General features: G+C 33.9%; 1 protein-coding gene across 1 annotated transcript in view; it reads right to left on the reverse strand.

Annotated features, from left to right (window-relative positions):
- The window catches only part of KLHL1 (kelch like family member 1), a 329,276-nt gene that overhangs the window by 66,828 nt on the left and 239,206 nt on the right, over positions 1-23,242 (reverse strand). The window contains exon 6 of the mRNA XM_010973559.3: positions 18,144-18,330. Coding sequence (XP_010971861.1) covers positions 18,144-18,330 — 187 coding nt within the window. The remainder of the gene's footprint in view (positions 1-18,143; positions 18,331-23,242) is intronic.

Raw genomic sequence — 23,242 nt, forward strand, 5'->3', positions numbered from 1 at the left:
ATCCAAGGTACCCATTAAATATTCAAATACGATAATATATCCTCCATCATAAAATTATTCAATAAAAAAAACTCAAGGAAATTAAGTTTTTATTTCATAGTTAAGAATTAATGCTTTTTCTCCTTTTATGTCTTTTTTTTTTTTCCCCACCAAGACTCTTATTATTTTTGGCTATGTTAAGAAAATTTGCTCTGAGTTCACATAAAAGATATCAGGCTTTCTGATCAGACGTCTGGTTGTTAATGAAAATCAGAAACTGACCTGTGGCCGCAACAAGGCCGTCAACAAGGAGGCAATGCAAATATGTAGAATAAAGGATGGTTTTAACTCGTTCTCCTGTCCATTCAGTCAATCAACTTCTAAGGGAAGAGTCGTCACTACTGTGGTCTTGACGTGCCATCAGTATACCTGCTCTGTCTCTAACTAGGCTCCATTTAGTGTTCACAGCTATCATGCATAAGATGATCAACAGAACAATGTAATAACACAATTTTCCTCTTATTTTCTCTCTTTTACTTCCAAAATATATCAATTTGAAAGATTCTCAGCTTTTATCTCTGTGCTTACTCTTTTTTAGGAACTAAATGGTCTCATAAATGGCTTATTCTGAGCCAAAAGGCCCTCTGCTTGCCCAGTAGTACAATGTGGCTTCCTTATGTCAAGGACAGAAAAGGCCTCTCAAAATCTTGATTCCTATCAACCAAAGCAAAGGAGGGCTGCATCTTCATAAGCCTCTGCCTGTCAGTCTCATATCCTAACAATCTGGCCTTTAATCTCTGCAGGATGATTCTGTAAAGTCTCCTCAAATACAGACAGTCCTTGCTTTGCTTGGTTCTGATATGAATGAATTTCAGTTACCATGGTTGAGTTAAATAAAACCAGTCCGCACCTCCAGATTTTAATTATCACAAGTTATCAACTGTGAATAATTGTGTAAAGTACAAACTTTGCTCCTAGCTCTTTAGTCCATAAATCACTACTTAGATAACAGATGTGCATCATGATCAGTAACCAATTACCTCACTTCTATCAAAGTCTGCAGGTGATTGGTCATTGCACTTCTGTTACTGAGTTCATGCACAGCACCAAGTGCTAATTTTTTTGTCTCCTATAATAAACCCACTGCTGTTCTATAAAAGAAGGAAGAAAGAAAAAGAAAAAAAGAAAGGATAACTCAAGAGAGAATTTGCCAACAAAGATGTAAGTGGAGCATATAAAGAAAAAAGTGAACACTGGAAGGGAAATTACAATAGAATCACATCCTTCCATACCCAGTTGGTTGAAGACTGTTCCTAGAGCTTTACCAGCACATCTGGGCTTCCTGTGTAAGGGCCATGCAGTCTGAGCTTGCTCTCAGTACCTCAGTGCTCTTACACAGATAAGCAGGTAGACCAGGAGGCTGCTTGTGGTGGGACATTGTAAACACACACAGAAACTGCCCACTCCAACTACCAATAAATTAGAGTTGGGTCAAGGGAATGTGATATGTGGCACCACAAGTTTCCTAGAAATATGATACAGAGGTTTATTTTCTTCTATAACAGAGTTTGGAAACCTTTCTTCCATGAGGGGCCAGATGATAAACAGCATAGTCTTTGTGGGTCATCTTATGGGTCTCTGTTGCAATGATATAGGCATTACACAGTGAAAGCAGCCATAAACAAAAAGTAAACAAATGAGTGAGTCTCAATTAAACTTTCTGGACATTGAAATCTGAATTTCACAAAATACAAATATTCACTAAATTCACCTTGAAATATTATTCTTTGGTTATTTTCAATGATTCTAATGTAAAAATCAAAGCCATAAAAACAATTGGTGGGTTAGTTTTGGTCTAGTATCCACAGTTTGCTAGCTCTTGCTCTTAAAATACCAATAAAATATAAATACTCAGAGATGGTGCCAAATAAATTTTTATTGATCATAATAAATCAAAGAAGTCTTTCTTTTCAAAAGAAAAATTTGGTTGAACTTCCAGATAGCAGTTCATATATCAGATTTAAGTTTTCAGGGTAGCCTTCCTCAGACAACCCTCACAGAACAGCAGCACTGTTCCCTCATTCTGTGCTCCCCACTCCCCTTTCTTTACTTTATATTTCTCTGTAACTAGTCATCACATAAGCTTAACTAATTTGTATGTTTGTTTTTGGCCTCCTGAATATAATTTAAACAGCAGGTCAGGAACTTCTGCTGTTTGGTTTACTAGCATCGAGAAAAGTGACTGGAAATTAGTAGATACTCAATGAGTATTTATAGCAGAATTAAATAATCCACAAAGGGTGAACTGATAAGCTGGAACCTAAGAAATGCTGAGGAACTGGCAGTAGAAGGGATAGAATTGTAACTCAATTTCATAATTAATTCTTTCCAATTATTGTGACACATTTAAAAAAAATCTATTTTTCCTAATTTGGGGGAAAAACAATATTAAAGAATTATCAGAAAGTCACCTTTTCTACTCAACATGTGAGCACCTACAAAAAATGATTTTTATAGAATTATTATGAGACTTCCAAGTATATGAAATTGTTATTATTCATGCCTGTGCTTCAAAGGTGGGCATTGACAGTGATCACCCTTACAGATTCCTGTAAAGAAGCCACTTAAAAGGAAATTGTAATTATATATAACAAAAATGCCTCCAGCTAGAATCTTATGACAATACACCAAGCAAAGATTAAGTGAACATAATTTATTGCATGATTGCTATAAAACATACTTATTTTATTATAGTAAAGAATAATCACTGTTATAAAATCCTATCTGATAAAGATTAAGTTGATACTGACCTTGCAATTTTGATACATATAAAATTTAGGAAACAATGGCTAAGATACAGATTTAAAAAATATCTACGTACAAATCAGATGTGCAGAAGGACACCTATATATTTCTATAAGTGCACTCTTGTCGTTCATAAACTTCCTTTCAAAAGGAATTTTGTCTACAAGTCAAAAGCTTACTAAGGAGACTCTTCTTGGTTAGGTTTGTTCCATGAGCTGTAAAGGCGTCAATCCTAAAGACTAGTGGTTTAAGTGTGATTGAAAAAGTGCCAACAATGAAGGAGGAGGGTATAGCTTGGTGGCAGAGTGCATCCCTAGCATGTACAAGGTCCTGGGTTCACCCCCCAGTACTGCCATCAAAAATAAATAAATAAAAACCTAACTAATACCCTCCCCCCCAAAAAAACTGTCAGCAATTAATAGTATAAAGCATTTCAAGTAATTACTTCTACTGTCATTTATTAAATCAGCATTCAGCTCAGTTTTTTACATGTGTCTTTGTCTTGATATTTCTCACAGTGTCTCAAAGAGATATGCAATATTATTTCCATCACGTATATGAGGAACATCAACATTTGGAATAATTATCATGCTAAGGAATACACAGCTCGCACAACTCTAATTGTTTTGATTTTATTAAAATAAGTAAATGTCATGCACCAAGAGGTTCTTTGGGTTGTTGATGAGGAATAAGGCCTTAAAGTCTGTAAGTCAGCCAAAAGGTGTAAAATAACTGAAATTGTTTTCTTAAAATTCCCTTACATTTTTACTAAATGCATATTAATATGGACTTAGATAAATATACAGACAGCTATATAGCTATATTTTCAAAAGTTTAGATTAAATATGGAAACTTACTTTTTGTTGGATATTTCATTGTTGTTGATACAAAATAAAATACTTTTTTTTTGGTATAACTTGCTCTTATATAAAATGGAAAATAAGTAATTAGATGTACAACTCTACTCCCCGCACGACACAGATACTGGAACTTTCTGAGACATCAGCATTTTCACTTCTCCCAGAAGTGCTTACTCCAGAGAAATTGAGGTTGACATCACCCTCATTGAAACCATCATCTTCCTCTCAGCAGATATGGTTGGTTTCCTTGGGTAATATGTATAGCTAATATGACTCAAGTGTAATAAAGTAAATTAAACATACTTATTCCCCTTGGTATTTATTCATGAATTTTGTTCCTGGCATTAAACCATCTTTTGATGGGTATATCATTATATGTATAGCTCATTATCTACAAGTTTACATTAGTATTTCTGAACCACATTACTGCTGCATGATCTTAAAAGTATTCTTTTAAGTCAGGCATCAAGACTATCTGAGTGTGAAACAGAAATAATATACAATTCTTCAAAAAGCTTTGACATTAAATAAAAATACATCCTATAATTCTGGTATATCAAAGACTATTTCACATGCATAAAAAAAAAATCCTCAAAGCTCAGGTTGTTGTCTAACACATGGAATATTATTATCAGTAGAACAAGAACTATGAAAATGTAAATAGGTTTAGTAATGTCTAAGCACAGCGAAAACAACACTCTTTTGTGATTTAATTAGTCATACATTTATATGGTTTTCAAGAAGCAAGGAGATATTTTTGTGATGTTTTCCACACATATTTCATTTGTAAGTCATGTGTCTTGTAACATCGGTTTATGCATCTCATACCATGAAAGTGTAGTGATCACAAAAATTATTTATTCATGGCACCCACAGCAGTTTTATTTATAATAGTTAAAACGGGAAGTACCCCAGGTGTTCCTCAGGAGGAAACTGGATAAACAGACGACTATTAAGCAATTCAAAGAAAATATGAACTGTTGATATACACAATACCATGGACAAATCACCAAAATACGCTAAATAACAGAAAGTTTAGATAAAGAAATAGGGAATGTGTGATTGCATTCATATGAAGTTTAAGAATAAAGAAATTTACAAAAGTTGTTGTCTTGGAGATGTGGAAGCTGGGGACTGACTAGGAAGGAATCTGAGGGAAATTTCTGGAGTAATGGTAATGTTTTCTATCTTATTGGGACTTTGAATTACATATGTATGTGTCTTTGTCAAAATTCATGTAAAGGTGCACTTAAGATTTGTGCATTTCACTGTATGTTAATATTGTGCAAAAGCTCTAAAATTTTTTGACATCTAGTTAATAGTAATCTTGGTGGTATGTCCAGTCTGAAGGGTATTTATGTCTACAGTTTTGAAATACACTAAAAAAAATATGAGGGATGAGTAGAGGAATAATAATTGGATAAATATATGATAAAGTAAATGTAACATAATTTTAACTGTAAAATTTAGCTGAGTATATGGAAGTTCACTGTATGATTCGTCTAACTTTTTAATGTGTCCAAAATTTTTGTGTTATTTTGGAAAAGTGAAAATGATTAAACACAGATATATTCAATATAACTGGACTGGTGTAATTAAAGTGGCAAGCACATAATATTAAGATATTACAGAAAAGAGATAAGTAAGGCTAGCAGAGAAGCCATGGGTGGGAGAATTTTACAGTGGGGTTAGACAACAAAGAAAATGGGGTAAAAGGAAAAAGTGTGGGTGGTGCACTGACCGGTGTGGTGCTTCAAATCTGAGGTGAAGTGAGTGGTGAAATTTGATAAAAATTAAAAGGATCATTTCAAGATATCTGTGATGGAGAGAGAATGGGAAGAAACTGCTGGGTAAATTTGGAATGATAATGGTGAAGGATAAATGTTTCACTGGTTAAGAAAATTGGGCTTGACCTGGGGCATAGAGAACTAATGAAAGTTTTTCTTTTATGATTTTACTTATATTTTTGTGTTTTAAAGAGTATGTTAGAAGTTATGATAAATCAGTTTGGCAGTGATGAGCTGGATGAGTGGAACTAGAGAGAGACTGGAGATAGGGAGAGCTTTATTGCTTATTAATGTGTTGTCAGAAAAAAAATAAGTCCACTTGATAAATCCATACATTATCTGAGGTCTGTGGGCAGAAGATGATAAAGCTTCAACCAAAGTAGTAGAACTCCTGGTGTAAATCAGACCATCCCTGAGAACTGATCAACTATGTGAGGCATAGCAATTTTGATGACTCAAGTTGGAAGCCAAGACAGATGCAAGCATTGCTAATAGAACATATTCTAGATAGGATATCAATAGTGGTTTTTAATAGTAGGAAATGTAAAGACCTGGTGTTGAATTATAGAACTTTTATTTAATAATTATACCATGTATTTCATCATAGAAATATTTAATCCCGGAAAAACAAGATTTTTTATATTTCATATCTTAAAGTCTTTTAATATGGATAATTTGTAATTTGAGGAAATAATATGCACAGTAAAGTTAAATTTAAAAATGAGTGTTTTAGTGGGAGGGTATAGCTCTGTGGTAGAATCTTGTCATGCACGAGGTCCTGGGTTCAATCCCCAGTACCTCCACTAAAAAATAAATAAATAGACCTAATTACCCTTCCCCCCAAAAAAACAAAAATAATATTAAAAAATGAGTGTTTTAGAATACTTGTAATAAGACTTTTATTTTAAAAAAGAATATGCTGAATGTGAGTTTTATGTGTATTTATGTGCATAAATTTTCTGGATATTTAAGTATAGACATTTCTTAGACAATTGAGAATATGAATTTAATAGTTCTTCATACCTATCCTAAGAATAAACTTTTAAAATGCATGCTGAATTTTGAAGTAATGTCTACTACACTGAGTTTTGAAGATATGTTATAAAAAGGTAAAGCTCATGAGACATTGATCAAATAGAAACTTTCAAATTAGGAGAAATTGTTAAAATATTTATAATTCTACATGCATAAAACTAATTTACAAAACATGAAAGAGAAATAAATATAATAGAGCATATTTAATTTTTTCAGTTGCCTACTTTCTTATATTCCTAATGTGCTTCTTTAAAATCATAAAACGAGTTTTATTCATATGGCCTGGGATTTTTTTGTTCACCCGCTATACTGGATAACTAGTTCCAAACTGCCGTTAAGTTGTAAATAAAAATCACATATTAAGAATTAAAAATATGTCAGGATATTATGCTGATATTTTAAAAAGTCACTCTGAACATAGCTCATCACTAATAGATTAGGTTAAAAGTGGAGGGGGGGAGTAGAAGAAAGAATATCAATTTTGAAATTACACAGATCCCTAGATTTAAAATCTACCTTAACTACTTACTAAACGGTAGAAATTAAGAACGTTTCTCAGCCTCTGTCAGAGTCAAAATGATCAAAGAATATACTCTCAGGATAGTTTTTTGTACAAAGTAAATGAAATTTTGTGTGTGATGGTGCTTGGAAGTTGGTACTTAAAATATATGTCATGTTGGGGCAGGGGGCAAGATGGCAGAATAGAAAGATCCAGGGCTCCCCTCCTCTTATACACACACCAAAATTACAACTACATATAGAACAATAGTCTCTGAGAATAATCTAAAGGCTAGCAGAAAAGACTTTCACAACTAAGGATAAAAAGAAAAAGTCACCATTGAGACAGGGAGGTGGGGTTCAGATGCATCCACAGCCCCCACATTGTGAACCAGGGCTGGGAGGGATATCACAGCTGTGGTGGTCCTCCCACAGGAGCAAAGGCTCCGACCCCCACATGACTCTCCTCAGTCCGGGTATTTATGCCAATTCCAGACTCACAGACACAGAGAGCAGATGGCTGGCTGCCAAAGGGGAGGGAGGTGGAGAGTTGGACAAAATAGGTGAAGGGAATTAAAAGGAACAAACTTCCAGTTATAACACACGTAAGTCCCAGGGATATAATACACAGCATATGGAATTTAGCCAACAGCACTGTAATAATTTTATATGGTTATACACGGTGACCAGACTTACTGGGGTCAACAATTCAAAGTGTTTTTAAACAAAAAAATCACTATGTTGTACACTTAAAACTAACATAATATTGTACATCAACTATACTTTAATTAAAAAAAAAGTCATTGATGAGATAATTTTATCACTCCCAAATGATTGCTTACTGAGAACAAATAACACAGATTTGCAATAATTTTTTTCTTCTTGAAACATCCTATTGAGAAAATTATTCTGGTAACGGCAATCTTTGGTTTACAGTTTGTCTTTTGAATCTTACAAAAGCTATAAAGAAGAATTTCATAGTAATACAAAGTTTATATTGATAAATAGTATCTTATGCATATATATATATACATACATGTATACGTACGACTTGCTCATTTTTTTATATCTACTAATATTAGTTAAATAGGTTGCAATTTAAATATGGCAGATATTTACTGGGTGCCTACTCTATGTGACGATTGTTTCTGATGTTAGAAATGTAAAGTTCCCATCTCCAAGTTGCTTACTATTTAGAAGAGAGTCTATTACATTAGCACAAATACACTCATGAATTTATACTCATAGTTCTGAATATTTGCTAAAGTTCTCTCAGATTCAAGATATGTGTTGATTTCTTTCCTTGTGTGATAATATTGCATTTCTTGTTATTGCATCAGTTTCTATTTAAGCTCAGGCGTGAGTCTGAATTGCACTGGCTGTGAAAAGAATATGTAAGGATCTAATCAAATTGTTCATGAGTCCTCATCTACACTGTGATCAGAACTGTTCTGATTTATTACATGATATAATTCAATACTCTGAGGTAGAATTAGTATCTTCATTTCGGAGATACAAAGTTACATGTGAATATAGTGTTACCAAATTTACAAATACTCAAAAATTATTTAATCATGGAAATGCCAACAATCTACTTCATAAATATTTAAGAAGTGAGAAAATGTCAGCTTTGTTAATAGTTTAGTTTTAAACAAAATACCTACTCTCCAAAAAAGTATAGGGTATAAAACAAGTAAAAAAAAAAAAACTATGCAGGAAAATTTAGAATGCAAAATAAAAAGAAGGTGTCTGCTTACAAGAGAACGAGAATAATAGTCAATCTAGGAAAATTGCAACAATAACACTATTTTTTTGCATTGCTGGACATAAACGAAAGAAAAAACTTCAAGGGCACAGCCAAACAGCTGAAAGAACAGTGAGGGAAAAGCTGGGGTAGAGCTTGCCGAGTAAGTATGAAAGCCAGTATTCCTTTGAGGCAAATGTCTACACCTAAGATAGGATCTGGAGCATTTGCCTTGGGCCCCTAACACAAAGTGGGAGAATGATCCAGAGACTTTGCAGTAAGCCTAGAGTGTTGAGGAGGCCTGAGGAAGCTGTTACTGGTGGTTCTTCGCTGAAGCTGACTCATGCTTGCTGGAGAAAAGTGGGAAAGAATTTCAAACTACAATGGAACCAGAAAATATGAAATGGAGAATCTCAAGCATGCGTCCTCAGGAAGATGAAACTTAAGACTGATTTCCTACAAATGCCTGATTTAGAGAAGACTGAAGCTTGTCTCCTGACCAATGAACACCTGCCAAGAGTCTCTTCCCATCCTCAAGCCAATAAACTAACTTCTTGGACTCTAGCTGGAGTCTTCTTTCTTTGCACCCCTTACCCATAAATACAGCCCACCCTAAACCCTTAACACACCAATTTGCAGCTTGCTAGAGATCGAATTTCCAGAATTGCAAATTTGTCTGCTATTCCAGAATAAACTCAATTTCTGGTAATTCCAGTTACTTTTGTATTTCGGTTGACAAAAATCATCACCAATTTAGGATCCCAAAATCTTTACAGAGTATGAAATAAACTATAACTTCAAAATAATCTTACCCAACAAAAAAAGAATCAAACTAAGATGAATGAGACTTGTCAGAAACAATAAACAATGATCAACAGACAGACTTTCAAGCTTTTAGATGTTGGAATTATAAGCTACAGAATATAAAAATAAATACTTGCAATATTTAAAGAAAAAGTAGATCATTGTTTTTAAAAAGCAAGTAAAATAAAAATATCCACAGTTATCATATAAATCTCAAGAAATTCAAAGAGAAGTTTCAGAAACGGACAATGTTGAAATTTCAAATTCACAGGGATCTCTTCTGCTGACAGATTAGCTTGTATCAGAGGAACTATCTCCACAAGAGGAACTATAAAGTGACAGTTTTAAAATACAAAACTTAGCTGTTGAAAGACATGGTAGACTTAAAAAGACAGCTAACGCTTAGGAGGAAGAAGTCCCAGATAGAAGGGATGTGAATTAAAAGGAGTTTAACATTCTTTGCCATTTTCTCCTCAAGGAACAGCTCATGCAGAGGCAGGACTAGGCTGACAGTCCTGGTCCAGGCTTCTCGGCAGCCTTGTGGGGTTGGAGAGACGCTAATTGTAGTTCAAGGCAACCAATGTGATCAGGACTTTAGACTCAGGAAAGAGAATGACAGGGCATCAGTGTTAGTCTTCTCTGAGCATTTGCTAATTTCTAAGACATATATGATGACGAAAGGCAGGCAGAAAATAGAGGCTAAGACGCTAAAAATCAGATAGGCTTGGTTCTATTGTGGTGAAAATAAAATGGCATTCAGTGCCCACCAAGTACGAATGGCCCTGCTATAAATACCAACAGCAAACCAGGGAGAGGGCAGCCCTCACATATTCTCCGTCTTAGTCTCGAATCATCCAATGTTTGTTTGGGAGAAGGTGTTTTGCTCCTACTCAAGTGTCTTTCAAAAGGAAAGTAAATTATCTCTGAGAGAACGTAAGGGTGACCAGTGTCTCTATGTTCTCATATACACTATTCATCATTTTTTTTCAGAAATTGCTTGGTATGCTATGCTACCTACTAGATATTTACAGCAAACTTGTAACATATTTGAACTATTCCTTTTAAAATATAGAAACGGAGAAGAGTACCTTGTAAGCTGTTTCTACTGAACTTTGCAAAATACAGTGTAGGCAATTAGTTCAAGAAACTGAAATAAAATATGCAATAATTGAGGAGAAAAGGAAGTAATATGTCATTCTTCACCAGTATATACATGATTAAACACATAAAAAATTCAAAATACCAAAATAGTTCAATCTCACTACTAAGAAGAGAAATGCAAATGGAATGACAAGAACGTGGAGGTTCATTATACAATTTTTCTACTTTTGTTATGCTAAAATTTTTCACAATAGAAAGATTTTTGAAGATAGAAAATTTGTTGACAAGGCGCTGAAAATCGCACTATTTATCTAATTTGGTGGTACTATAAATTCTTAAAAACTATCTAGGAAGAAGTTGGCTCATATGTCAAAAAGACTTGACCTTCCCACCCAGTAATTTTTTTTCTAGTTATTTGTACAAATGGTCAAGGGTTAGGAAAAACTCTTAAGGCATGCAGATACTAATGATGGCATTATTTATAGAAAATAAAATGGATTCCACCAAAGTGTTTGATACTAAGATTAAGCTCATGTAAACTGTGGCATTTCCACATGAATAAGAGTTAGTAAGCTCCTTGAAGTGATGTATTTTTAAAAATATAATGAAATATAAATTTATACATGTAAGATAAGTAATAAATAAAAGCAACAAAAATAACTAAGTATGTAAATAAATCCAAATATATCTATATTTAGATTCTTATCTAGATAATGCCATAGTGAAAGAGATGAAGGCAAATATAAATAGATAATCTCTATATAAATGTAGGTATAGAGTTGTGGTTCTACACAAACATATATATACATACATTTACACAGAAATTTGAGAAAGGAAATAATACCGTGTTCTGTTAACAGTGGTAACAATGATTGTTTTTAGGTTATAAGCTCATGATTGGCTTTTCTTTTATGTATATTCTTGTATATTTACCAGGTTTTCAATATATGTTGATAATTAGAATGAAACAAAATGTATCTCCAAAAAATACTGTTTTTATGAGAACAAAACCAAGTTATTTTTATTGCCATGGGACTGTCCAATCAACCAACCTCAAAAAATAAATCCAGTAGAGATTTTTTGACACAAATATCTTCCATTAACCAATAGCACCACATTTTATTTCATAGCTTACATGAATTACACATAAGTATAAGATAGTCCAAGCACTTGAGAGTAAGCAAGTCATGTTTTACTTTTAAACCAGCCTTCCAAAGGATTTATGATGATTCCTGTGTAATTTGTAATAAAATTCTTATCAAAACAAGAGCAAATTTATTGGCACAATTTATTGTGTTGGTTTAAATCTGCGTTTGATTTCAGTTGACAGCATTTATAAAATTTGTTCTTATAAAAATAGTTTTTTTAATGTATTACCTTTAAAAAAACATATTTAATTTTATATGTCCCCCCATTTCTCATTCATACTAGAACAAATGTGAATAAACATATGAATGATTATAATTGGCCTTAAATATGCTACAAATTACTACATTGTTACAGATTTATTTTTCAGTATTTTCCAGTTACGGCAGTGAATTAAATAAATCATACTTTTCAAAACATACTGCTAACTTCATTTTATGACTTGGTTCTTTTCTCGCATATGATTCATGTGATTTTTGATTCTTGACTTTTTTGTATTGGCATAAAAGGCATTTATTTTTTACATAATGCTGTTCATGTAAGTGCCATTTATATGCATATCTTTTGTCCTGTCTCCTTCCCTATCACATCACTATTATTCCATAAAACCCCTGTTGTCTCATGCCTCCAAAGTTCCTGTTGGCTTGACCTTATTCCATAACATGATTACAAAAGTCAGCCCAGGTTGCTGCCGAGTTCTCTGACAGTCTTTCTGACACTAAGCGAACATGTTGGAAGGCCTTGTATTAGTGTAGCCTCTTTATACATGCCATCTCATTTAATCATTGCAATTGTTGCAGAAACAGAATATGACATTGAGAAAGGGTGAATCAGACTAGGGATTTTAAATGACACTCCTGGATTTGAGTAGGCATATCTCTGACTTCAAAAAGACTTTCTCCACTAGGAGCGTCACCAGCTTTCGAGGATGTCTACATTTCACATCAGGATCTATTCAACTAAGCCTTTCACTGAAGTCAGCTTGTATCTTTCCTCCACCACCATGCTGCTTTCATTTCTCCAGGGGCTCTCTTCCAGCCATGAGGGATTTCTCTCCATTTTTGAAGACATCACACTTCTTCAACTGTAAACCCTTACATCTCAGGTGGAATTTACCACCACCCTACTCTGCCACTCTGATGATGTGCTAAACTAATGCCTAATAGTTCTTCAGATTTCAGCTAGGAAAAAAAAAAAGGCAACAAACACATTCTCTGTTCTTCTCTACTTTTCTAGACTAAATGAGAATGGTCCTGATAACACTTGCAAGTCCCTTCTTGTGACGCTCATTTTATTCACAATTTTTTTTAATTTAAATTTTTTTATTTTTTATTTTTCCATTAAAAACAAAATAAGGTTTAATGATAAGGTTAACTCATTTACTTTAAGGAGACATGCACATTAGAATTAATCTGATATAAATGATCAGTCACCAATCCTTCATACTGCCTCTAATTAAAAAATGTTAAATGTTCTCAAAAAGATATCAGGTACTACTTACTAAAAATAAATCTTCAACATCACCCTAAGATCAAAATCATTAAGCCTTATCGTAATGGAAGAGGCAGTGATATGCATTTATACAAGTATTAATGCAAAGTTCATGCACCAGAGAATTTATAAGGTCAGTTTTAAGAAGTATGACTTTCAAGGATGGCCAATATCTTTTTTATATTTTCAAAAGTACTTACATTCCAAAGTAAAACATTCAAACTTATTTTTAAATGTAAGCAAATTTGTTTAAAATTCATAATTGTAGAGACTTACTAATACTGTATTTGGCAAACTTAGAGAGGGAACCTCAAAAGATTAAAAAGCATCTTTAAAAAGATTCCCATATCATTATGGTAAAGGTGTGCAGAAGTTTAGGAATTAGAAATTTGTTCTTTTAAGCAAAATGACAAGTTAATTGTTTGTTCTTAATAATATATCATGGAGAACCACTAACTGTATCTGTGAAGTTTAATAAGCAAGACTTAAAGAGATGAATATAAAATACCTATTTTGACAGGCACCTATTAGCAAAGTCAGTCCATGAACTGTTGCAGGTGAGCACAAGAAACTCAAGGAAGGTAATCCATTATATTTGTAAATTTATTCATGACATACATTTTGGAAACTAATGCTGTGTTTGGTAGAGCTTATGCATAGCTCTTGAAGAGATCTTTTTCTTAAAACAAATATTGTATTCTAAAATCACCATAGTAGAAGGTACAATACAATATACAGATTTTGAAAATGAATGTGGACAAGGACTGGGGATGGCATAAATGAAAAAAGTCAAGGATGGCTGGTGAGATTGTGGAAGATTATTTTTCTTACACAGAGTTTTCTGCTGTGCTATATCGTGAATTAACAAGCCAGACCCTGAGACCGCAGCTTTTAAAATACACAAGTACTTTATACAAGCTTATGCCCTGCTGGCCACCATGGCCAATTGATTTCGAGGTGTCCCTTGAGCAGCAGTCCCCAGAACTGGGGCTTCAGATGAGGGTATCAGCTCCTGTCTGGGAGACACGGGTGAGCTGCAGGCAGACAGACAGCAAAAGGAGGATGTGCACAAGCCTAGTTCCCCGGGAGCACATCCCGGTCCACAGGGCCCTAGAGCTGTACCTGCCTCTCAAGCAAAAGCTCTGGACCAGCAATGTGGTCTCCCTTCCAAAAAGCCTGGGGGGCGGGCAGGGACGGATTGTTACTGTGCGGTGCAGCTGGCGTAGCACAATCTCTCCCACTGCCACACTCCTCTGGGATCCAGAACGCAAGCCCCGCGGCCACCAGAGCCTGGTGACCAAGGATTGGCCCCAAGGTGGCAGCCGCAAAGAGGGGCTGCCAGACTCGCCCCAGGGACCCCGGACCCTGGAGGCGGCTGCGGAGGGAGCACGCGAGGATGGTGACCGCCAGTCTCCACCCAGGGAGCCACCTCAGGCCCCCAAATGCCTGTAGATCAGACACCTGCCCCCACACCAACCCCAAGACTAGCAAACGGGCTTCTCCCACACCAAGTCTGGGCACCCCCGTTGGCGCTTTGCCCCTGGCCTTGGGGCTTGGGGGTCCCAGCACCACAGTCCAGAAAGCTATAGCCTTCTGTGAGGCTGGAGGCCTCTGCAGCCAGTTGGTTTTCAAAGCTAGATGTTTCGGGGGCCGGTATCTCAGGGGCAGGTCTTAAAAGTGAGGGACGCCAGATGTGGGGTTCAAACCCCTTGCTCCTCAGTGAGAAGCTGTGGGCCTCCACACAATGGGAGGGGAGGTGCGGGTGGGTGCGGGGCTTTATGCCAGATTGTGTCCCGCCTTTTCCTACCTGCTTGGATGTGGACCATCTCTCGCTTGGGGATGCTAGGAGTGGCTCAGCCAGCCTTTAGGTATTTTCCAGAAAAAGCTGCACCATGCGTAGCTGTAGATGTGGTGTGCTTGTGGGAGGAGGTGCCTTCAGGCTCCTCTTCTGCTGCCTATTCACAAATAATTCTGTTTGCTATTTGTTTTCCCAGGTTAACCTGGCAACTCTGTGACGTATGGGTAATATTCATACTGTTCACCATGGCACACAAGTTAACACAGAGCCTGGCACAAAACAGATGTGTGATATGTCTATTATTGTAGAACGCATGGATGTGTGAATACAGAAGAAAGCAGAGGGAAGGAGATGACAGTGCTCTGAATTTTCATAGCATCTCCAGAAAATCTGCAAGGGTTGTACCTGTAGTTTATCAATCCCATAAGATATCATCTGCATCCCAGAAATTGTGGAGCTGAAGAGAAATTTAATAAAATGTTTATATAGCCTTCTAAGGCACAATATGCCTATGTAAATAATTAAAAACACACTAAGTATTGTATACCATTATACTGGATTGTAAGACTGTACTGTATTATATTACATTGCATAATTTTTCAATTAGTCATGCCAAGTAAATTCCAATTTTTTGCTATTATGCATTGTTTCTTCTGATTTCTATTTCTTTTTACATTTTAATTCCCTTCGCCTTATTACCTTTCAAGAAAAGAAAACACAATTTTAAGATAAGATCTTAACACCTATTTAGAGATAACACAAGTTAATAAAGGTGTAGAAAACACCCTTTAAGCAATAAAAGCAGGATGCAAATACTGAGGATTATCCTTTAAATCTCTTGAAATACTGGACTTCTTAAGTTTCTGCTGCAGGAAAAGTAGGTTCTCTGAGATTTTGTATTAAGTGTCAGATTTTTATCTAAGTTTGTGAGATATATTTAATGTCCAGTTCCTAGAGGCTGAGAATATAGTAAGAATTCCTAAAGTTTTCTTCAAAATTTTTTTTCTATTTTAATACAGATTTAAGCAGGGGTATCTTTTTATACCCACTGTATTATCACACTCTTTTAACCTCTGGATTACTGAATACGTGTAACAATAACGAAATAGTATTCAATTCTAAAATGAGAGATTCAGAATTCCTAAGAAAATTCAATTATTAAAGAATTTCTTCAATCTCAACAGACTATTGTGTAAGATTAGAGAAATTCAAATGCTGGCAAACAGCTTAACTCAATAGACTCCTTATTCTCATTTTCTTTTATGTGATGGCGATTGTATTTAAAGTCACCAGGTTTAAAAAATTTTAATTTGTCATTTAAATTTTTGGCTCTTTAATAAATAGCACAAAGATTTTTGTATTAATATTAATTTACTGTTATTTTTCAATCCTAGTCATAGGCTGGCCTGATTCAATCAGCATTCTTTTATTTATTTATTTTTTAAATGATATGAGCAGATTTACAAATGGAAGTGATCTGATATGGGCATTCTTTCTGTAGAATGCAGTGTTCTTTAAAAACAAATGCCACTCATTTGACCTTAAAATATGATAAACATGTATAAAATCACTATCCATTTGTGAAATCTGAGACTTGGATGAATGTATTTACTGAAAGTCACTGGAAATCAGGATATTTACTTTAACAGGTAAAATGAACCTATTACAATGTTCCAATAAAGTTTGCATGCTTTTGCTTCAGAAGATGCAATTTACATCATGTGGTGCAAGCTATTTGGTATTTATTACTTTCATAAGGACAGTATGGATACAGGTTAATAGATTTGTTTTCTTAGCTTGAAATTTTTTTTTTTTGGTATTTTAGTATAATTTCTGGCTATTTTTGAGTCAGATTTGTATTTAAGATATTTTCTGTTTTACCATTTCATAAAGGAGGGTTTTAAGGCACATCTGTTTTGGGGAAAACTTCTGACATGTTCTCTTAAGTAGGAACATTAAAGAAGGAATGAGGAGTGGAGGGAATGCGAGAGATTAATGCCATTTCACTCATTCTTAAAGCATTAAATTATTTACCCTTTTTAACTGATAGTGATGTCTTTTAAAATATATATTAATATTCTAGTGCTTATTTAACGTGATAGCTACTAGAAATCAACAGCCCGGTAAATAGGAGTAAAACTCTTCAAAAAATTAAACTAGTGAAAACCATCTAATAGCCCCAAGATCTTTTCTTGACAAATAAAAAGGGGAATGGGTTCGGTTCTCTACTGATTACACAAACTGTTTCCCTTCAGCTGCTGTTTTGGCATCTCACTTCACAGTGGTTAAAGTCAGCCTTGTTGCTTCCTCATGATTCTTTAGCAACAGAGTTCCCTTAATAGAGGTTAAATATGAGATCACAATCTATTGTTTTAAATGTATATTACATATATTATGGATAATTATATCACTTATTAGACACAAACATACAATTATATTCTTTGTCTTGTGTACTTGATCAAGAAAATTAAGACATGCATAAAAAAGTCTGAAGAGGACAAACATTCATGGAGATTTTTCCACTAACTATAGAAGAGTAAGTTCAAATGTATGCATTTGGCTTTAAATGAAGTATTCACTTCCTTTTAAGGGCAACAGTGGTAACTACAAGTACATTTGTAAATGAGAACCGCCACAATCATTACACTCATCTGTAGTCTATTTACTGGTCGGTTTTCTGTCAGAATCTAAACTCCTCAAAAGTAAAGTCTCTCTTCTTCGTGCTATTACTCTCAGCAAGCATGTGTCTGGCATATTATTTTCCCTTTACTCAGAAATGAAATACATTTTTCAATCTATCCAACAGACTACTTAGCCTGCGTTTTCTATCAAGTGCTTTCAATCCTCCCCCACGCATTTCATATGAAGACTTGTAGATGATGCAGAAGAGATAAAAGATTTAAAGATGAGAAAGAAGCAAAATCAGCAACTCCAGACTGAAAAAAAAAAAAGAAAAACAGGAGGTGTCCTAATTTTGCCCTAACTCTTAAATCTTAATGAACTAAGTAAGCTAAGTTAATGTGAAATTTGTTACTATTATACACATGACAATAGTAAAATCACACCATGGTATGGTACAGATCTAGAACATGTACCTTTGTTGTTATCCATGCCTCCCACTGCATACAGAGTTCCAACTGTAGATTTTCTAGGTTTAGTTCTTGGACTTTGCATTAAAGTTCTTCTTTCTGGCAGTAGATGGTATTTCATTGCTTCCAGAATCAGCTTTTGACATTCCAGGTCATTCTTAAATAACGCATGGTTTTCTAGGTCAGCCAATATCTGTGAATAATAGACAATCACCGTTAATAATGCTTTTTATAGGGATGAACATGAGGCATCAAATTAAACTTAGAAGCTTAGTGCCTATGATATTACCTCTCTACTGAGAGGGATGCAAAATGTAATAAGAATGAATTGTATTGACAAATATGAATGAAATGCACGGCTTCCAAGAGAAACAGAATGGACATTATTTTTGATTCCATGTTATTATTCATTTTGTCACACAGAATATAAAGGAACTTCTAAAGATCGCTTTTTCCATTTCCTTCCCCGTTTATGAAAGCTCTTCATAAATCACATACAGTTGCCCATTTGGCCATAAACATGTCTGGTGAAGTAAATTAAAAAATAATCTTCAACAAATTAGATTCTAACAAGCCTATCATAATATTCATGTATTTACTTTAAGATGTTGCAGGTATAGTTTAAATCCCTTTCAAATTTAAAAGAACTTGACAAAAATGAAAAAAACATATGTTCATGACATCTTTTCAATTACGTGAGCAGTTGAAAAGCTGTATATCAGGCAGGGTAATAGTTTCCAATGGTGAAAGTAAAAAAAATTCTACCAAAAATCCGGCACCTGCGGGAGCAGCAGGGAGAGACCAGAGTTTTAAGCTCTGTTATGCCTCTTTTATTACAGCGAGTTTTTTTCTCTGCAAATTCTTCTCTGTACATTTGTTTGAACAAATTCACCGTATCTTTTATTTTTCCACTTTCTCTATAAACTTTATTTTCCCTTGATTCTTTCAGTGTCACATTCTCTCTTTTTGTCATGAATCCTGTTTCATTTCAAAGTGAGTTAAATCTGTCACATAGATTTAGAAAATAAGAAGTAGAAAATGTAACATTGACTCACTGACATTTTCTTCTACATTGATAAAAAACTGTATCACATCAGTACCCAAATGTTTATTGAGTGAATACATTAATATGGGACAGGAGCATATAATTAAGCAATTGATTGTAACACTATAATTTGAACCTGAATTAAATAAATTTATTTAGCCATTGTAATACACAAGTTACTTTTGGAGGGGACAGGAAGAATATAAAAACACATAAGATACTCATATATATGAGATGTGGAAAAGATAACAGAATAGCTCTGAGGGTGAATGAGGAGTGTAATGTATTAGAGTTACCAGATGCTTTGGAGTATGGAAGGGAAGATGTTTAAAATCTTGCTTATATTTCTCTTCTTATTATATAATGAAACTTTAGTTGCCTTCATACCATTTCATTCTTTTTTAAAAGGACTACTATTTTACTTGTCAAATATTAATAAATAGAAACCTTAATTAAATAGAGTTGGGAGACTAGAAGGGAGAGCTCTCGTATTCTGCAAAAATGACAGCCCAACAAGAAGAGACCTCTTCTTTCCTGGTAAGGACTCAGTCAATGAAAAGCCAAGAACTCTGTTTCCTAGGGCCTTCCCAACTTCCTTTTCCCCCTATAGATGTGCTCTCCTTTCCTTGCCATGCAGGGACTTGCATGTGACTCTCCAGGATTGCAGACCCAGAATTGCTATTCTTCACTGCTCCCAAATAAACCCAACTTTTCTGGAGAAATACCTGGCAATCTATTTGGTCCAGGCCAATATACTTTTTAAGTACTTTTTAACTACCAAAGAAAATAACACTTTCTAACGAGGCCCCAGTGGTCTTTATATAATAGACCTTTAAGAGAAAGGAGGATAGAGAGAGAGAGAGATTTATTTTAATATGACTCTTTCATTTGTGTATCAGAATATATTTTTCCTATGTTTAAGTTTTTTCTTTTCTTTAAAAGAAAAAATAAATTTATGTCTGTCTAAATGTGACTCTCAATTTTTTTTCTTTTATTCTCTCTCTGTTTACCTTTTTTGGGGGGAGATTTTGGATTAGTTGATGATAAAAAACTGTTCTTGCAGAAGGATTACACTTTAGGTATATTTTATCCAAATAAACAGTTAACTGATTCCAAATAAAGGAGGGAAAAAAAAAAAGAGAAAACAATGTTAAAGTTATGTGCTTCTTTTCTATGTTTTTCCTTGGAAAACTATAACTCAGAATCAAAAAATTACCTGGGAGTTTGGGTAATGGCTTAGGTTTTTAGATAAGTAGATTCATAATGTAGATCTTTCAAATGTGACATGAATATGGAGGGTTATTTATATTGAAAAGAGTTCGTATAGTATTTCTGATATTTTAACTAACTAGAATTGATTAGCTTTGGCTTAAAATTAATTCATGTCCTCTTTATTTTATCACCATGTAAAAATAATGTTAGCACAATATTTTGATAAATAAAAGATGAGTTTAAAGTTTATTTTAAACTTTTAAAAATGTGTATATTAGTGGCATGGGCCTGTAAGCAATAATTAATATAATAAATAGCTTAGGATTACCAAAATATCAAAATTGTTTAAATGAAATTTCAGTTGCTTAACATCTTATATACAGGTTTAATCTTGTGAGTTTTTTTTTTTTTTTTTAATGGAGGTACTAGGGATTGAACCCCGGACCTCATGCATGCTAAGCATGTGCTCTACCACTGAGCTATTTTCCTCCCTATTAATCTTACAAATTCTTATAGTTACTTACTGAGTTGGCTTAACATTAAAATTTTCATTTAATTTGGACAATTTTTTTAACATTTTTTATTGATTTATAATCATTTTACAATGTTGTGTCAAATTCCAGTGTTCAGCACAATTTTTCAATTATTCATGGACATATACACACTCATTGTCACATTTTTTTCTCTGTGAGTTATCATACATTTTGTGTATATTTCCCTGTGATATACAGTGTAATCTTGTTTATCTATTCTACAATTTTTAAAAATAGACAAATATTAAGTTGATTAATTAATAACTCTTCAATAACTTTTTGATTTTATAGTGATAAAAAGTTACAAACTTTGATCACTAAATTATTTCTAAATTTCCCTAATCCCTTATTTTATATATAAAATGGACTTAGATGAACAGAATGCACAACATATCTTAAATGTTAGTTTATCTGATAACATTTGTTAAAATGAAATAAAATATGTGTTCTTGGAAAAAAATGAAGTAGACAGGTCTTGTTTTTTTTTTGTTTCTTATCTTCCTTGTGGTTGAAAAACAGAAGTTATTGATTCAGATTAAATTATATAATTAATACAAAAGACTACAGAGAAATAGGATGTAAAGCAAATACTGTGTATTTTAAAAATAAAATAAGATGATATATGCACTGATGACAAAGCTGAAGCTAAAAACATCAAGTTTATCATCTATTTGAATAGCTAAATATTTATATATTTCTAAACACACACACAAAGCTATATAAGGATTACTGCAAATTTATAAGTAATAGATAATTATAAAAGAAAATGTAAGAAATCCTGTAAAAATAAAGTATCAGAAGATAGTCAACTCTGAGTGCCTAGGTTTAAAATGCCTTCAAGTAAAAATTTTTAAAGAGAAATAAATTTATCAATATTCAAAGGTTTATACATTTAAAAAAAAGATGTTATAAATTATTTAAAATATGACCTGGAAAGTAAACAAAATAAAGTTAAAATTTGTACTTTATTTCTATAAAATTGATAAGGTATTCTGTACTTAAATGATGTTTTCCATTTTATTAACAAAATATTCTGTAAAATTTCTTAACTTTCATATACTCTAAATCATTTACAAGATCCTTTTTTTTTTAACATTTTTATTAAGTTATAGTCATTTTACAATGTTGTGTCAAATTCCAGTGTAGAGCACGATTTTTCAGTTATACATGAACATACATATATTCATTGTCACATTTTTTCTTTGCTGTGAGCTACCACAAGATCTTGTACATATTTCCCTGTGCTATACAGTATAATCTTATTTATCTATTCTGCATATGCCTGTCAGTATATACAAATTTTGAAATCCCAGTCTGTCCCTTCCCACCCCCATCCCCCTTGGAAACCACAAGTTTGTATTCTATGTTTATGAGTCTGTTTCTGTTTTGTATTTATGTTTGTTTTTTTGTTTTTGTTTTTGATTTTTTTTTTAGATTCCACATATGAGCGATCTCATATGTAGTTTTCTTTCTTTTTCTGGCTTACTTCACTTAGAATGACATTCTCCAGGGACATCCATGTTGCTGCAAATGGCGTTATGTTGTCATTTTTATGGCTGGATAGTATTCCATTGTATAAATATACCAGTTCTTTATCCAGTCATCTGTTGATGGACATTTAGGCTGTTTCCATGACTTGGCCCTTTTAAGTAGTTCTGCTATGAACACTGGGGTGCAGGTGTCTTTTTTAAAGTAGGGTTCCTGCTGGATATATGCCCAGGAGAGGGATTCCTGGATCATATGGTAAGTCTATTCCTAGTCTTTTGAGGAATCTCTATACTGTTTTCCACCGTGGCTGCACCAAACTGCATTCCCACCAGCAGTGTACGAGGGTTCCCTTTTCTCCACAGCCTTTCTAGCATTTGTCATTTGTGGACTTTTGAATGATGGCCATTCAGACTGGTGTGAGGTGATGCCTCATCATAATTTTGGTTTTCATTTCTCTGATAATTAGTGATATCGAGAATTTTTTCATATGCCTATTGATCATTTTTATGTCTTCCTTGGAGAATTGCTTGTTTACATCTTCTGCCCATTTTTTGATTGGGTTGTTTGTTTTTTCTTATTCAGTCAGATGAGCTGCTTATATATTCTGGAGATCAAGCCTTTGTTGGTTTCATTGTTGCAAAAATTTTCTCCCATTCTGTAGGTTGTCTTTTTGTTTTACTTATGAATTCCTTTGCTATGCAAAAGCTTGTAAGTTTAATTAGGTCCCATTTGTTTATTCTTGCTTTTATTTCTATTGCTTGGGTAGATGGCCCTAGGAGAACATTTTTGAGATGTATGTGAAATAATGTTTTGCCTATACTTTCTTC

Source organism: Camelus bactrianus, chromosome 14 (assembly GCF_048773025.1).
Source record: "Camelus bactrianus isolate YW-2024 breed Bactrian camel chromosome 14, ASM4877302v1, whole genome shotgun sequence".
NCBI lineage: Eukaryota > Metazoa > Chordata > Mammalia > Artiodactyla > Camelidae > Camelus > Camelus bactrianus.